Genomic DNA, 18,979 nt, shown 5'->3' on the forward strand with positions numbered 1-18,979 from the left:
GGGTCCACAACTATGCATTCATATCCTTTGCTTAAAGTTCCATGGATCAAGAATACACATTTACACATATCATTGACATTGTGAACTCCCTTATACATGTTGACTATGGGGTTGAGGATTCTTCATATACATGTATCAAGTGGTCGGCATGCTTATTTCATGTTCTTTGTCACACACATAAATAAAGGTGCCTACCCATAAGGCCCTTAGATGTACAAAATCAAGAAAATTTTGTATCTATTCGTTCCCACAAGGAAGAAAGTATTACCAAAAAAAAAAAAAAATGTTGAGTGAAATCAAACATGAAAAAAGAAAAAAAAGAAAAAAGAAAATGTACATAATCTAAAAATCACATGGGAAACAATACTGTGGATCAAAAGAGAAGAAAATAAAAATTTGCAAGAAAAAAATAGTTATATTTATCATTAGAAGTACAAAATCAAGAAAATTTTGGATCAATAAGAAAAAGTACTAATAGAAGTATTAAAGAAAAAAATTAAATGGAATCAAACATAAAATCATGAAAAGAGAAGACAATCTTTAAAATTGTTGCAAGAAACATAAACTTGATTCATTCCTAAAAATAATATTTTTATTAATGAAAATGTCTACAACAAGAAAAAATAAATTATTTGATTAAAATTATAAAATAATCCTAAATTTGTAAAAATAACCTTTTCTATATTTGAATTTGAAAAGTAACTAATTTTCAATATAAATATTTTAACTTTTGGATTATTTAGGTAAGGAGAAAATTATACTTTTATAAGAAATTAAAAATAATAAGGTGGTGTTTGTTCTTTTTATTTTTTGTTGAAAGAAATTTATTTTCGAAATTTAGGTTATTTGTTTTTCTATTTTTTCATATCTTTTTATAAACTTTTTATTAAATAGAAAAAAACTAAAATATATAACTTTTTTAAATAAAAAAAATAATATATTAGTTTTTTTTTACTTTTTAATACTTAATAAAAATAAAACACTATAAAAACAAACAACCTAATATTTAACACTATTAAACATTAAAATTCTATTTATAATTAAGTAAAAAAAACTAAAATTTGATCATTTGTAGATTAAAATAGCGTGAGAAATTATATTTACAAATTTTATTAAAAATTAATAATTTTATACTTCTCAAAACCAAACTTTTAGGTATTTCCTAACCTCCATTTCCATTTTTGTTTTTCAGATGGGAACTTTTTTGGCCACTTCCATTTTCAAATATGAAAAGTACTATTAAAAGTGCCTTCCGAAACTGCCGAGGCACAGCATGTTATGCAGACAGCTTCCACACTCGGCAAAGTCACACACGCACGAAAACGATAATCCTCCTCCCATCCACGTTCCTCATGGAGAAACTTTTGTATTTTATACGGCTTCAATGCCTACTTAGACTTGACATGGGACCACTACGATGGGGACGTAAAACTAAAGCAACGGAATTTAGGCGTTTAATTTGTACATGCCTGCTTCAATAATTTGATTATTTTTCATTTCACAAAATAGAAAATAAGAATAAAAATTAACTTTATTTTCTCAATGTTAATATATTTTGAATTTTTAAAAAATAAAAATAAAATAAAATAATATTATTATAAAAATAAAAATTTAATTCATATAGTAATAAGCCATCTATATTTCCATTCAACCCACGCAATTATTGAAAATGAATTATTTTTCGACACAACTGGATAGAAGTGCTGACAATGATTCAATCCTGCCGACCCAAGACACTAGAAAGAGTCACATCGCCTCCACTGGGTCAACGCCTCATCACAGCCTAATAATAGTAGGATAATATCTCCAAACAGTACGCAGGCTGCCCAGAAAGTCAAAGGTATGCACACCAAATGCTAATTGAACTTAATTTACTAATCAATTATAAAAGGTATCCACTAAGGGTGGGAAAAAAATATTTGGAGAATAAATTAATTATTTATTTATTTTAATTAAAAATTGAAAAAAAAAATTATTTCCCGTTAAGAGATTAAGAGTATGTGTGTAATGATTTTAGAAAATATTTTAGTTTTTATGATACTTAAAAAATAAAAATTTTAAAGTATTAGAATTGTAGAATATTTTCTAAAATTATTATTAAATGAACCCTATTTATTTTATTTTTACTTAATTGATTTACATTCAGTTATTTGTTTTTAATATAATAATTAAAATTTTCTATTATGGACGCATTTATAAATTAAAAATCACAAGCATGAAAAACATAAAAAGTAAAAAGTTATTATATAATAAAATTATTTAAAAATTTATTTACTTTAAAACTTACATTTTATTTTTTATTTTTTTTTAATTTCTATTTTTTAATATAACTTTGATTTTAATATATAAGGCTTAAAAAAATTATTATGTATAATTGTAATGATAAGTGGAAAATAATATATGTAACTCATCTACACACTAAAAGAGGTAATGTTATCAATGTGTATTGTAAACATTATTGAACCATAAAAAATTAATACTATCATCCAACAAATTCAAAAACAAAAACCAATAAAAGCAATATATATATATATATATATATATATATATATATATATATATATATATATATGACCTATAAAAGTAGTAGGTGTTTTTCATTTTTTTTATTTCTAAAAATATCTTTACCAATACTAATAATCAATTTAGATGGGAATTCAATCTTCTCATTTAATTAGGGTTTTAATTACTTGTCGTAATAGAACTATTTCTGAAGTTGTCATTACAGACCTAAAAGGTATTCCAAAATTTAATCTTTTCAATACTAATAATCAACTTAAATAAGGATTTAATTTTTTTATTTAGTTAAAGTTTTAATTATTTGTCTAATAAAACAATTCTTGAAATTACTATCACTAACTTAAAAGGCAATTCAAAATTTAATATTTTTAATGTTAATAATTAACTTAAATGAGAATTTAATATTTTCATTTACTTACGTTTTATTTACTTACTAGAGAGGGCATTCCGGGCATTGTCATCATATTGAGCATTTACTAGTATATATATGAAGAGAAAAAAAAATTAGAACAAGAAATATTTAAGGAGAATTACAATTTGAGGATCTTATACAAGAAATTTTATAAATAACATCCTGTTAATTAGTTTCTATTTAACATGATAATTTATTTATTTAAATGATGTTTTATTTTCATAAAATGAAAACAGATTAACAGATCAAAAATTATAAATTTAATGTTAAATGATTATTTGTGACATTATTTTGGAATATTTTGGTGGACTCACGGAACTTTATCTGTCTTTCTTTAAATATGTTTTATTGAAAACATATATTTTAATAAAGGTGGGTATGATTATGTATCAATGCTTCCAACTACGATCAAAGGAAAATAAATGCTTTTCAAGACTCAGTAGGGAACCCATGCAGCATACATTTCTAGACCCAAGAGTCAGCGTTTCTAAACAGCAGTCCCCTTGCCAGCTGGACCATCGCTTGATGAGTTACGAGTCAAGTGTGGCATCCTCATACAACTTGGCCAGTGGCCAAAATAAAGATTGAGAATTTTTTTATTAGCTATAAATCCAAATAAATAAAATAAAAATTCACCCAAGAGTTTCTATATAAGGATGGCACTTTAGACCCAGGAATGTATGTAAACCAAACCAGTTTCAAGGTTAATTGAATTGAACCCATTCCTCCCCTTCCAGTTTCGTCTTCTTAGCTTTTGCAGCCATGGAAGGCACAAAACCTCATGCAGCCCTACTCGCTAGCCCTGGCATGGGTCACCTCATCCCCGTTCTCGAGCTTGGAAAGCGCCTTATCACTTATCACGGCTTCCAAGTCACCGTTTTTGTGGTGGCAACTGAAGTCTCACCCGCCCAATCCCTGCTGCTCCAACAAGCCACCACTCCTCATCTCCCTAACTTGGTCTCACTTCCGGTGGTTAATGACTCCATCTTAGTCGACCCAGAAGCATCTGTCCTTGAACAGCTGCTGTCTATGGTACGCGGCTCCCTTCCACGGCTCCGCTCTGCAATCTCGGCCATGAAGGTTCCTCCAACCGTCCTCATAGTCGATATGTTTGGTCTCGAAGCTTTCAAAATCGCTAATGAGTTTGAGATGCTCAAGTACGTTTACATTACTTCAAACGCATGGTTCCTTGCTTTCACCGCATATTTACCCGTCCTCGATAAGCTGGTGGAAACCAAATGCTCTGATCTCCAAGAACCCACTCGAATTCCCGGGTGCAAGCCGTTATGGGTGGAACATGTATTTGAGCCGGTTCTGGACATCAAGAATGAGATGTACCACGCATACATGCGTATGGCGGTTGAGATCACCATGGCCGATGGAGTATTGGTGAACACGTGGGAGAACCTGGAGCATCCAACGCTTGCTGCCATGCGCGATGACAAACTCTTGGGCCAGATAGTAAAGGCCCCCGTCTATCCCGTCGGCCCACTTACTAGACCCATAGAACCGACCGATTCGGAGAACGGTGTATTGGACTGGCTGGGCATGCAACCCAGTGAATCAGTAATTTACGTTTCGTTTGGAAGCGGTGGAACTCTATCAGCTAAGCAAACTACCGAGCTGGCTTGGGGTTTGGAGCTGAGCCGTCAAAACTTTGTCTGGGTGATACGGCCACCCATGGATGATGATGCAGCGGCGGCTCTTTTCACATCGGCGGACGGACGTGATGGCATCGCAGAGTACTTGCCTGATGGGTTCTTGGAGCGGACCAAAAAGGTTGGATGTGTGGTACCCATGTGGGCCCCGCAAGCCCAGATTTTGGGGCATCCATCGGTTGGAGGATTCATAACGCATTGCGGGTGGAATTCAACTCTGGAGAGTATGGTGAATGGGGTACCCATGATTGCATGGCCACTCTACGCCGAGCAAAAGATGAACGCAGTCATGTTAACCGAAGAGCTGGGTGTGGCCATCAGACCAAATGTGTTTCCCACCAAGGGAGTGGTGGGCAGGGAGGAGATAGCGACCATGGTGAGGAGGCTGATGGAGGACTCGGAAGGGAATGCAATAAGGGCTAAAGTTAAGGAATTGAAATACAGTGCCGAGAAGGCTTTAAGCAAGGGTGGTTCCTCCTACACTTCACTGTCTCATGTGGTCATGGATTGCCAGATGATGAGCCGATCATCCCAGCAACCCTTGGATAACAGAACCTCCACCAATCCTCCATCCCCGTCACTCAAAGGGATGCACCTGACCACTGTGCGTTGAGGAGCACGTTAATTAATTAATGGACCATAGAAATCAAGTATCTGTTCTTCTCTTAAGTTTCCTAACTATATTTTCTAGGTTGTGGCTAAAGTGCCCTATAAAGGTCTTCTTGATTTATCCTAATGACAAGGGTATCGTTTTGTTACACACGAGTCATGCTGTTCTCTGCTATTACCTTAAATCATATATCTCTGCCTCTATTAAACAACCTAGAAAGCTAATCCAGTGATTTAAATTTTTAATTAATTTTAATTATATTTCATTTTCTTTATTATAAAAAATAAATATGAAAAAAATAAAAAATTTAGACCCAAGAATCGCCTTAAAATCTTGTCAGTCAAAGGGAAAAGGTGTTTTTGCACCGATTCCTTTTTCGCCTACATGCTAAAAGGCCAAAAACAAAGAGGAAAAGGAGTAGATAATAATATCTTGGCAAAAAAATCCCATGAGGTTGGGGAAGTCCAAAAGTTTACAAAAAGGGTGGAAAGGGAAAGTGATGGTATTGAAGAGATTTGAGTTACAAAATGCAACCCTCCCTGCAGGCTCCAACTCAATTTATCGAATTCGCATGCTTGAAAGAGACACTCATGATAAGAGGAAAGCTTCTATGCAGACCCTAGAACTGTATATGTCATTGATTAGTTGGGGGGACCTCTTGGGGATGGGTCGTGGGACTCTGCATTGGATGCCATTGTTGATGAAGTCAATGGTTTGCCATCATAAATGAGCTACAAAATAGGTTTCTAAAGGCCAAAAAAAAGGAGCATCGCCCTCCATTGAAGGGATGCTTCCCATCCAACTTGTGGTCTGTTAGATTGACTGTCGTCAAGGGAAGAACGTATTCAATTTGAAAGAACATATATAGGTTTATGGTTAATTATATTTTGAAATTTTTTTTCCCCTAGAACGTAAGTACATTTTTTACAAGAAAATAATTTTAATAAAATTGTTTTTTTTTTTAAATATACATTTAACATAAATTTAATTTTTTATTCCAATATATGACCGATATAAAAATTATGAAAATTATTTCTTTAATATACAACTTCCAATATGGTCAAAATTGGTTTCTCAAAACTTTTATGTTAAAAATCCCCCCTGGAAAGGGACATGGACCGATATGAAATTGTCCACTTCACATTTCTGGTGAAGAAGCTAATTTTGTTCAAGAGCCTGATCTAATGACATGGGTTCCTATTTATAGAATACATCATATGCAAATTAATTAAATCAGTGGCCATCAAGTCGTGTGTTTTACTTCTTTTCCATTTTGCCAATGCCCTCTTATGGGTAGGGTAAAGCCAAGTGTCTTCAACCAGTGGCCGCTTTCAAAATTTGAGAACAAGTCAGTGAGACATGCAACTATAAATATCATTATGAATTAAAGACCACGCATGGTTGGCATTGATGCCAACTCACCTACAGCACATATTTTCTAAATCCGGAGTTTGGGTAAATTTTTTTTTTTTTTTTTTTTGTCACAAAACCCACCGTAATTAGTAATTATAATTTGAAAATATAAAACCGTAATTATTTACTACAACTTTAAATTTAAACTTAACTATAATCATTAATTATGATTTTAGGCTTAAATTTAAAACCGTAATCACTAACTACAATTTTAATTATTTAAGAAAAATTTAAAATTTAAAATTATAGTTATCAACTATGATTTTATGTGGACACACTAGTTTGAGAATGAAATTATTTTGTGAAATTTTTGTTTTAAAAAAATCATTTCTATCCAAAACTTTGAAAATTGTTATATTGGTATGTGAACTTTCCTACTTGTTTGATAAAATTCACAAAATTGTGTTTAAGAAAATTGATAAGTTGAAAAAATAAACGACCTTAAAAATAATTTGAGTTTCTAACTATGAATATCTTAGTATATGTGACTTTTTCCCTTTATGGATAGCTTCATATTATGAGAAAAATATTTCTACATAATTTCTAGCAATAAGAAAATGTGAAGTTACAAGACTTCTAACCTCTAAAAAATTACAATTAATTAAAAGATAATTTTAAAAATAAAACAATCAAAAACATGTAAAAACATAATAATGATAATTAAATTTTATAATTAGTCTCTTAAAATACTAAGGTTATACTTGATTCTTGGAAAATTTGTAGGAAAATGTAAGAGAAAGAAAATTGAGAAAAAAATATAATGAAAGAAAAATAAAGGAAAGTAAAAAATAGATTTAAAATTAACAAATTGTTTTTATGTGGTTGTTCAAATTCATTTCACTTATTTTTTTCTATTATATAAAAATTAAATAATTTTAAAATACATAAATTTCTAACTAATTTTAATTATAATTGATTTTATTCGTATTTTTTTTATAGTAAAACAAAATATGAGAAAACCAATTTTCTTAACTTTTTTTTCCTTTCTTACTATTTGTCAAGAACCAAACACAACTAAAATGACCATAAGGTTATTATGACAATATGTTATAAAATAAAATAAAAGCAATGCAAGATTACTAATCAAGAATCTCTATCTCATAAATAGAAGATATATTTTTTATTGACTTACAAAGACAATTTTACCATTAATATTTTAAATGGGACTAAGGGAGGAAAAAGAATTAAAAGTAATTTTACGTTTATAAGGTGATGGTCATCCACCATCCATATAGCATTTATAACATTAAAATAACTTGCTCTTAACATCCTCCCTCATGTAGGACTCCATCCCCGCATGCACTTAGAAAGAACAAAGTCCTTTTTAAACTTGAGGAACAAATATGTAATATCACATTGAATTATTAATTTTTCTAAAAATTTAAATTTATCTAATATGCGTATCATACTTTTAACATTTTTAATATCTAAACCAATCCTTTTTTACTATCGATCATTTTTTTACTGTTTATTTTTAATATGCATATCATACTCTAAACATTTCTTTTAAAAAAAAAACTAAGGTGTAAAACATTTTTTTTTTAATTTTATTTTTTTAATAAACTAAAATAAGTAAATACTCTAATTTTTCAAAAATCAAAATTTTCATAATATTTGCTAGTCTCCCATAAGGTGAAGTGCACGTGAAAATAATTGATCCATAAATATGATCTTGGAAATGCATAAAGAATTTTTTTCATAAAAAAAATTAAAATTATAGATTTGGGACTTAAAAAAAAAAAAATATGAGGTAAGCCAACTTATGTGGATTTTGTGGATGGCAAGCCAATTTTTATTTAGGGATCATCATTTTTCTTCTCTTTAGTTATTTACTTAAGATAATGGAATAATTTAAAATGCTAAAAAATCAACATATTAAATAAAAATTACTTCCAACTTTAATCTTGAATATTATTTATTAAATAGATTAAATTTAATTGTTTAGTAATTTAAATCACTAATTTTTTTTTTTTCATAATTTTCATTTGTACTTTTCAAATGAAACTCTATATTTCCAAATCAAATCCTAAGTACAAAAAATAAAAACAAAGTCTCAAATTTGAGATCCTAAAATTTCTTTTAAAATTTTTCTACTAAATGGGAAAAAAAAAATCTAAACCCTAAAATTTCGTCTAGATTTTTTCTTTGGCTGTTCGGAAAGTGCACAAAATTAAAATGAAATTTTAGGATTCAGATTCTTTTTTTTTTTTCATTTAAAGTTTGTTTTGGGAAATATATGAATAAGATTACGAGAATAAACAAAAGTACAATAAAAAAACATTTTATTTTCAGTTTAACGATAACATCGCTAGTCTTCTTTAACAAAAAAAATGACATCATTAGTTAACAATCAGTATCTTTCAGGGTTGGTCAATGTTAGTTTAATTCAAGGAGTGATTCATGTAGGGACTACCCCCAAACGCACACGTGGCAACCCGCAGAGCATTCCTCCATGGGACACATGGCACATCAACTCTCTGTCCGGATTCCCTCAAGGGAGCATATGGCACTCTCAAACCCATCATTCGGACGACCCCACTCTCTTGTCCAGACATGTTGTCTAGACCTAACGCTAGCGTCTTAATCAAAAGCCTTGGCCGTGAAACGCGGGCCATACTTGCCTACATTGCCAGAAGAGTCACTTCAGGCAACCTGTCATATCCTACACCCCGTCCCCTGTAGAGCAAAAAGACAGGGATGATGACAAGTCATCCCTCCCACAATCTCTAACAGTCGCCTGTAGGACAATGATGGCTCTGCCACCACCTTAACACCATCATAACGAGCCAAAAAGTCTTCCCACCATTAAAGGGAACAGAGCTTCTAACACTATAAAAGACCCTCATACAATGAAAGAAAGTAAGTTTTCTTACTCAGAAAAGATGATAGACTAAGTATCAGAGAGAAGGCTAACAAAACCATCGAAGGGTGTGTCCGGACCCCCTGTCTGGATGTCTTTTGCAAGTTAATCAAAGCGGGTATCATCTTCAGTTGAAAAGGCGTATCCATCTGGCAACTGCAGTGGCCTCGATGACGCAAGGCTTCAACAATTCCAAAGTTGTCAACGTCAATCAACGAGTGATCATGTTATATTGTTATATCATCATCGATCAAGAGAGTTTAGTGTAAATTTATTAGGGGAAATCTGAAAAGGGTTTTGTTTTGGGTTTTTTTTTTTTTTTTTTTTTTTTTGGTGATGTGTTATAGCAGATTTCCCCGATTTATAATTACCTTAAAGGATGATATGTCAAAGGATGCTCCTATCATTTTCCTGATATGATACACAAAATTTTTTGAATACATTGGAAAGTGCAATTTTTTTTCTAATATAATTTTTAAAATTTCAAGGTTGAATATATTTTATCTCTTGAGCATGTTATAGACTTTGCCATTTGCCTAAACTTATTAAAAAAATCAATAAATAGTTTATTAAATAAAAATAAATACTAAAATATATAATAAAAAATTACTAAAATACAAAGAAAAGCATCTATTACCTAAATTCAAAATCATCGCATTTCATAACTTAATATGAAAATCACAAATAATCATATAAACATCTCTCTAGAATAAAAATTCAAAACTGATAGCTATTATATTTTAAGGCATTTGTGAAATTTCAAAATTGTTAATTCAAAATTGCTTTTACCCAATTTTATACTAATGTTTAAACCCGAGAAAGATCAATCTCTATTTTAATTTCATGAAGGGTTTGTAATTGAAGGGAAAGTGTTGATATTTAATAAGTTAGGCAAAATGTAAAACCCATAAAAAATTGAGGGGGTAAAATGTATTTAACCCTTAATTTTATTTTATCAATACAAATTATTTTTTCTAAAAATGGTAAATTTATGGAAACATACTCGAGAACTGTTCATGCAGTGTGCCACCAAAATGGGCTAGAAAGACCGTTCATGGACAACAGATCTGATTGAATCTTGTTGCAAAAATAACAATAATAAATAAAGAAAGAATGCAGATGACTGTTTGATTGTTTTTTGGGGAATAGTTCAGATTGAATCTTGTTACAAACGATTAAAGAATGCAGATGCATGCAGACAAAATCACATTGTAATGGGCCATTCAATTAGGTCCTTCAGTAAGAGGATGAGTCAAGGACCTAAGTAGTCTCCCAAAAACGAATCATGGAACATAACAATCAACTTCATTCACCAAAAGATTCAAAATCCCAAAAGGATTACCAATCTCCCATCCATTCATATGAGTATCCAAAACAGATAAACAAGAAAATCAAGTGTATATAAATAACCTTGATTAAACTAGAAAGCAGAATTACCCCAGGACAATACTAACATGCATTTTATTGGAAGAACAGAAGGGCATGTGGAGCGAGTCACACACTTAGGGTTCAGTACTTCTCTTCAACCATGCCATCTCTGACTCATCCAGGTATGGGGCCAGAATGTCTCTACAGGTGGAATGGTAGGAGTTCACCCATTCTATCTCTTCAGGCGTTAAAAGACTCTGGTCAATCAACTTTTTTTGGTATGGTGCCTGGGCACACCCAAACAAAGAGAATCAGAATTAGGTGCAAAACTAGTTCCATTCTAGTATCTGTTAGTAGATATTCTAATATCAGTATGTAAACATTTGCTAAACAAATATACAAGTGGTATAGATAGAAATGGTGAGTAGTCCAAAACTATGCATCAATCAAATATGGTGCCTGAACATATACCCATTTAAAAATTACTTTAGAAAAAAATTAAAATTAAAATTGAAATTAAAAATAATCATCACATGTTTTCCTGTCACTAGGCAAATATTTACTAAACAAATATACAGGGTATGGATAGAAACGGTAAATACTCCAATATTTTGCGTGCATGTACGACACGAAACAGGATGATCTTGAGTACATGCCTCCAAACTGGACAACTTGGGCTCCCCAGCTCCAGCCAACACCCATTCCCAACCCACATAGCCAGAAGACAAGTAGGACGTACAAATCAAGCTAGGATAAAAATACTTGGCTGAAAAGCTCTTAGTCAAATTTGTAGCTTTTTGTGCCAAAAGCATTTAGGTGACATGCTAATAGAAGCAGATCATTAAAAGCAGCATCTTTCAAGTTATTTGAGCTACAAAAAGTGAAAGAAAACAAAGAATCATAGGGGAAAAAGAAAAAAGAAACCCTCCTGACCCAAGAAATTGGACAACTCATTATGGAGTCAACTAACTGCAGATTCCCAGACAGCTGGGACAATGAATTAACAACAAAACAGCTGATTCAATGTTTTTCATCTTTTCTCCCTTTGACAATTTTTGCATGTTTGATTTGTCTAGGTTCAACTGAGACACAGCCTGCTTAAAAATTCAAGATTTTTGAGTAAAATCATTTATGGGTATAAATAAACCAAAATAAAAAATAAAAGGAACCTGCTACAAGGAAAAAAAAAACCAGATACACCACGCACAAGAAAACAAAAAAGGATATCATTAATATAAAATAAACTTACCCATGTTATGTGTTCAAATGCCAAGTAACCCTTATCACCAAAATTGAATTTTGTATCAGCCTCCTTGATTACGAGGACATTCTCCAATCTTATGCCAAAGTTCCCATCCTCGTAGTAACCAGGTTCTGGAAAACACAATTTCAATATAAAATCCATTTTTTCTAGCATAAAAGCATTTTAAGGCTCTCACAAAAGGTGAAAGGAACAAGCACTCTAGTACTCATTCAACAAAACATAACCAAAGTTCTGGATTCAATTTGAATATTATAATAAGCCAAATCCAGCTCCCGAGTAAAACTATTAATTGATTTCTATAAACTTTCATAAAAAAAACCTTTGTATAAACATGCACTAGCAAAATAGAGGGGAAAAACTCAAGTAGACAAGCAAGAAGTTAGAAAACCCAGGCATTGAAAAAATGCATGTAAGGATTTGGGTAGACAGCCAGTGTCAAACATCTACTTGGTCCTGCATGAAGAGGACTCCTGACAGTTTGCAATCTTACACCACCTTGGATTTCCATAGGATATGGCCTCATGGAAGATGAACGAAGAAAGAACTTCTACACCCAACCCAAGTGGTTGGATCTAAGGCTGTACCGTATCAAGAAAATTTTATTCTATAAATCCAACTTAAGGTAATGAAGCTGTGATACCAACCATCTGTTACAGTCATTGAAGCTTGTAATGGCACATGCCGAGCAGGCGTTCTGAAACTAATTAAATGGGGTCCTGCTCAATATAGTGCAATAAAAAAAAAGGTATATTAGTTCACATCAAAGTACATATAAAATAACAAGAGGAAGAACCCTTCATTCATCGCTTACCTTCATGAACATTAAGGTAAGATCCAATTCCATGACCAGTTCCATGTCGATAATCAAGGCCATCCTTCCACAATGGGACACGAGCAAGAATGTCAAGTGTGTGTCCTGTAAAAATTATTTATAAAAATAAATAGTGAATTTAACATCATATGGGCGCATATCTATGTATCTTTAAATAGAACAAAGTTACAAGCAACAAATTTGGCACATAACAAAGAAAATTGCTGGTCAACTATGTGATTTGGTGATTCCTGAGGATCTATGCTGAAATATACCCCTCCCTTGGAACTAAAGAAGCCCAATAAGCTACTAGCAAATTAAATGAACAAGAGAAAAAGTTCATCATACCAGCGGTTCCACTAGGAAATCGAGCATTACCCAGACTGATATGACCCTTGAGAACCTGCATGAAATCCAACAAATCAAGCAAAATGCTCAAGACCACAACATAACTCCTAGATAGAAGAAATTTGTTAGCAAGCATCTATTAAGACATTTTATGAAGCAAAACCTTTTTGCTTACTTTGAAGCAAAGGGCCTAAAAAGGTAAGCATCTATTAAGACATTTTGAATGTATTCAATAAAAAAAATTACAAAAATCAGTAGAACATTTTATGAAATATGAACAAAATACATATGAATTTATATTCTGGGATAAGGCTACTTCCTTTGCAAATACCTAAAATGCAACTTCAGAAAACTCAACGAAGTTTTATCCCACTACTTTGTTCATATTGGAATTGATACTTGATCTCCAACCGAAAGACTGGAAATTTCAAAGTTGAAAAGTAATGTCACGATAGATAAGTATTAGAGTTCGCAGTGAACTGCACTGGTGTAGCCATAACGTGCTGACAGGCAGGTAGTGATAGTCATAGCATAGAATGGTGCTAGATATGGTGGTAAAAGATGATGGCAGTGCAAACTTGCTGAGAAGGTGGTGAAGTGATTGCGATCATGTCATGATTGTTTATAGTAAGAGGAGCTAGTGGTGGAAATAAAGGTGCCAAAATTGATAACATGGGATGCAGTGGAAATTTTTGAGGTGTATTAGGTGTGTTGATACATATAGTCGCTTCCAGATGAGAGGTCTGGATACAACAACACAGGTTGATAGAGGAGGAAGATTGTGTAAAAGGTAGCAACAGGTTCTAGGTGGGCAGTGGTAGTATGGCCATAGTATTGGAGGTGATAGAAGCAATGAGGAGGATATAAAGGGTAGCAAACAATTTGATCAATTTCCCTGTAAGTAAAATGAATGTGGATAAGGTGGCAATGGCTGTAACAGGATATCAAAGCAGAAGATGGCAGAAGCAGTGACAACAGAAATGGTGTTCCTAGGGCCTAGCAGTGGTAGCAGTGGCTCTATAAGGGGCTGAAAAATTAGAATTAGAACACATTTCCAACTTTTGGATGGACTTCTGTTCCATCTCAAAATGTTTTCAAATATGTTCATTTCCAAGTCGACTGCAGTGACACCCTGAAAAAATATGGAACTTTTTCCGTACTTCAGAATTGAAAACAACCATATTCTGTTTTGAATGAACAAGGTTAAGAAGTGTTCAAATGCCAAATAAATACAAGATATCCTGAAAAGAAAGCAACAAGAGCCACATACCGCAGTATAGCATGCTTTCTCATGTGACGAAGGTTTTCCAAAATGAACAGTTCGAGTTATATCAGTTGTTCCATCTTGATACTTCAAAGACACCATAATTATCATCAGTAAAGAATAGCAATATCATAAACACAAAGTTAATACGAAAAATGGACTCATTGTATTGCCTTCTTTGGTTAATGGCTATATCCCAAACAATTCAAGATAGTTGGCAAACCTGCGCTCCAGAATCAAATAGATAAATGCTATCGGGATCTAACTCAGAACATGTTTCTGCATCTGGAGAATAATGAATGATAGCTGCATTTGGACCAACCGATGAAATAGTAGGAAAACTTAATCCTCTAAAATGCTGCAAAAAGAAGCCATCAAGAATATTACACATAATGCTATCTATTTAATGAAATACAAAGTTCTATCAGAAGATAGAGAAGAATAACAAAAATAAAACTAATCTAGGAAAAACAAAAATATCACAAAACAAATTACATGAAAGGACTTATCAGAAATACATCTCCTAGAAAATCATTCAAGCAAAAGGGGCGTCTTAAGTTACTTCATAGTGGTATTGAAGAGATAGGACAAGTCTACAATCAACAATCATGATCATTATAAAAAAGTACAGCAACAAAATCAACAAATCCCCTTGTTCAAACTATCAATGCCATCTGGTAATGTTGAAATGACACTTTTGACTGTCAGTATAACAAAAACTTTTCTATAAAGTACCTCTTTTGATGCTCGAAAACTTTCTAGCTTATCACTTGCAGATACCTCTGTCAGTTTCATAGTTTCCCTGACAAAGTTAGACAGACAATAATTATCAAAATAGAAACTATTGTGTAGAAGCTTTTTTTATAAAAAAAAAAAAAAAGAAACAAATTCAATATGACCCATGATTTCAAACCCATAACAGTGAAGTCTAGGATATTTATATGCACCTAGACATCCAGAAGAATTAAATGTGGATTATGCCCTGTGACGTTTAAGGAGTAGTAAAATGTTTCTGACAAGTACAAGACTTAGCTTTCCTTTTAATAGAAACCCCCATCCATACTTATAAGTCAAACATATTTATATTAAATAGGCACTGTTTTATTTATTTAATACCCCCATTGGCATCATTAATGAAAGAGATGTGAATTTTAATCTATCTATATATGCAAAGTAAAACATCACCATGTAATAATCCAGAAAATACATTACAGTAATTCATTTTCTGTTACAGAGCATGATATGCATTATGGGTCAAAATCCAAACAACTTAAGCTTTTAGGAAAATCGTCCAACATGATATCAATCTCCTTGAATGGGAGGTCATGAGTTCACACCTCACTGCATGTTTAGTTCTCCAATTTATCGAGTCTACATGCTTAACCCAATTGCTTCGAAACTAACTTTCCAAACTATACACACTTGAAATAAAATAACAACTTTGAGAAAGGCATGATCCTCTAGCAATGATAAGTGGGAAAAAAACGGACGCAGAAGTTAGTCTACGCCATATATGCCTATATGAGTACATTAACTAAAAACAATGGTTAAAGGTATAAGCAGACTAATGGTATCACTAAGTTCTACTGACAGTTGGTGTGAGTGAAACAAGTTGGTAGTAGCTGATAAGCCATGATTTAACCAAAATAAAATATTTAACATCTAAAAGAATCTCGAGAAAAAATAATAATGCAACTCATCGAGGGCCAAGTCTCCTTCTTCATCTTCTTCTCTTTGTAAGACTAGACCCTTAGGTTTGGAAGTGGGCTGTTAAGTCAATTATTAGAAGTTGCAACATTCATAGGTGGGGACTTCCACTAGGCTCATGGGAGTTGAAACTAGGTTGTTGAGGATGGTGCTTCAAGATGGAACATCTATGGTGTTTCCAAAAAATGCACAAGGAGATTAGTATGGAAGCCATGGATAGGTTAAAAGAGACACTAAGCTGTTGTTCAACGGGGTGAGGATCCTCTCTTTGAATGTCTTTTTCACAAGTTAGTAGCTTTTAGGAGCTTTATTGAGATGCCAATGTTGGGATTTGAAAAGGATGTAATGTCCCTTTTGAGGAAGATGGAGGCTAGGAGAGAGTATAGAGTCTGTCTTTGAGGGCAAAGAGGAAGTCCATATGGATATCTCGGTTTGTGAGGGAGCTTCAAAGGTTGGAATACTCAGTTAGCTACAAAAATTCTTCCAAAAATGAAAGGGGTTGTGGGAGGAGCAGTTGAAACCCAACCCTGGTTGCATGACAAAACTAAAAATCCTTTCTTGGAAGGTCAAAGGAGCCAACAAAGACATCAAGGGGGAGATCTAGTTTACTTTCAAAAATCCAAGATAGAACATATGTCCACACGACTAGTGAGGAGCTAGGGAGTAGGAAGATTTTGGGAGTGGGGAGCTGTGGATGCCAGAGGACCATCAGGAGGCATACTAGTCAGTTAGGACCATAGGGTGCTAGAATTGATTGGTATAGAAGTCAGAGTGTTCTCTAGAGTTTATGGGCTGATCCAAGAGGGGAAAGAGAGGATTTTGGGGGTGGATTTGAGGGCCATAAGAGGTATTTGGTATGACCTGTGGTGCTTAAGAAAGAATTTTAGTATGGTCAAATTTCTTGAGGGAAGGACAAATTACCTAAGAATGTCTTCTGATATGAAGCGCTTTTTGGAAGTCTTAAAACTGAACTTGAGGGATATTGTGCTAGTTTGAGGGCGATTCATTTGGTGCGGTGGTCAGAATTTTCAATCTTCTTTGAGGCTTAACCACTTCTTAGGGTCAAATGATTGAAAGGAACATTTTTCTGACCTAATTCAATGTGTTCTATCTCAACTGATTTCAGATCATTCTCACATGGTTTTTAGATGGTTGTGGGATGCAGAGGGGTAAATCTCCCTTTAGAATTGAAAATATGTTGCTTAAATCGAAAGGATTCAAATACCTAGTGAGGAACTAATGGATGGTAATGTGAGTGGTTCATTTAGTTACATTCTGGTAGCAAAACTGAAAGGCCTCAAATAGGATTCAAAAAGGTGGGAAAAAAGGTCTTTAGAAAACATCATTACTAAAAAAATTTTGGATGAGAGGTTGTCTGTCGTCGGTCTCTTATGCTATTCTAGTAAACGGTAATGCTAAAGGATGGGTCAAGGCAGCTAGAGGTTTAAGACAAGGTGACCCTTTATCCCCTTTCCTATTCACTATTGTTGCAGATGTGTTGAGTAGAATGTTGTTGAAAGCTGAGGAAAGAAATTTGTTGGAGGGCTTCAGGGTAGGCAGAAATAGATGCAGGGTGACCCATCTGCAATTCGCAGATGATACTATCCTATTTGCTAACCCTAGAGAGGAAGAATTGCAAACTCTTAAGAGTTTATTGTTAGTGTTTGGCCAAATCTCTGGGCTTAAGGTCAATCTTGACAAAAGTAATCTTTTTGGCATCAACCTTGATCAGAATCATCTTTCTAGGTTAGCGTTGTTGCTTGACTGCAAGGCTTCAGATTGGCCCATTCTTTATCTGGGTCTTCCTTTGGGAGGGAACCCAACTGCTTGTGGATTCTGGGATCCAGTGATTGAGAGAATCTCTAGGAGATTAGACGGATGGCAAAAGGCTTACTTATCTTTTGGTGGTAGGATAACTCTCCTACACTCTTGCCTTTCCCATATCCCTAGCTACTTCCTTTCTTTGTTTAAGATTCCAGCTTCAGTGGCTGCAAAAATCGAGAGGATGCAAAGGGACTTTCTATGGTCAGGGGTTGGGGAAGGTAAAAGAGATCATCTTGTTAGGTGGGAAGCAGTGTGCAAGCCGAGGGTTATAGGGGGTTTGGGGATTGGGAAGATTCCTTTAAGGAATCGTGCTCTTCTAGGGAAATGGTTGTGGAGGTTCCCTAGGGAGAGTACATCTCTTTGGCATCAGGTCATTCTTAGCATATACGGGACACACTCAAATGGTTGGGATGTCAATACTATACTTAGATGGTCACACCGCTGTCCTTGGAAGGCCATAGCACAAGGCTTTCAGGATTTTTCCAAGTATACTCGGTTTATCGTAGGAGACGGGGAAAGAATTCGCTTTTGGGAAGATTTGTGGTGGGGGGACCAAACTTTAAAAGACCAATATCCAAGACTATTTCGAGTAGTAATGGATAAAAATATTCCAATATCTTCAATCTTTGGTTCGTCTCGCCCTCTCCCATGGAACTTTAATTTCCGTCGTAATCTAACCGATTCTGAGATAGAAGATCTAGAACGCCTTATGCACTCTCTAGATTGTATGAACTTATCCTCTTCCGCTTCAGACGCGAGATCATGGTCCTTATGTTCTTCAGGTTTGTTCACAATCAAATCTTTCTTTACAGCCCTGTCCCAATTGCCTGATTCATCTCCATTTTTCCCCACTAAGTTTGTTTGGAAATCTCAAGTCCCTTTCAAAGTTAAGGCCTTTGTCTGGCTTGTGGCACATAAGA

The 18,979-nt window shown here is 33.7% G+C and overlaps 2 protein-coding genes across 2 annotated transcripts in view; one reads left to right on the forward strand and one right to left on the reverse strand.

Annotated features, from left to right (window-relative positions):
- Positions 1-3,596: 3,596 nt before the first annotated feature.
- On the forward strand, positions 3,597-5,350 carry LOC117912400 (anthocyanidin 3-O-glucosyltransferase 5-like). The gene has a single exon (XM_034826968.1). It carries the CDS (start codon positions 3,695-3,697, stop codon positions 5,201-5,203), a length of 1,509 nt encoding a protein of 502 aa, XP_034682859.1. The 5' UTR covers positions 3,597-3,694; the 3' UTR covers positions 5,204-5,350.
- Positions 5,351-10,759: 5,409 nt separating this feature from the next.
- The window catches only part of LOC117912689 (aminopeptidase P1), a 33,861-nt gene continuing 25,641 nt past the window's right edge, over positions 10,760-18,979 (reverse strand). Inside the window, exons 9-16 of the mRNA XM_034827371.1 lie at positions 15,264-15,330; positions 14,752-14,886; positions 14,535-14,615; positions 13,265-13,319; positions 12,917-13,021; positions 12,750-12,821; positions 12,091-12,215; positions 10,760-11,128 (exon numbers count right to left, since the gene is read on the reverse strand). Of these exons, the coding sequence (XP_034683262.1) occupies positions 10,976-11,128; positions 12,091-12,215; positions 12,750-12,821; positions 12,917-13,021; positions 13,265-13,319; positions 14,535-14,615; positions 14,752-14,886; positions 15,264-15,330 (793 nt within the window). The 3' untranslated portion in view covers positions 10,760-10,975. The remainder of the gene's footprint in view (positions 11,129-12,090; positions 12,216-12,749; positions 12,822-12,916; positions 13,022-13,264; positions 13,320-14,534; positions 14,616-14,751; positions 14,887-15,263; positions 15,331-18,979) is intronic.

This window comes from Vitis riparia, chromosome 4 (genome assembly GCF_004353265.1).
Source record: "Vitis riparia cultivar Riparia Gloire de Montpellier isolate 1030 chromosome 4, EGFV_Vit.rip_1.0, whole genome shotgun sequence".
Taxonomy (NCBI): Eukaryota; Viridiplantae; Streptophyta; class Magnoliopsida; order Vitales; family Vitaceae; genus Vitis; species Vitis riparia.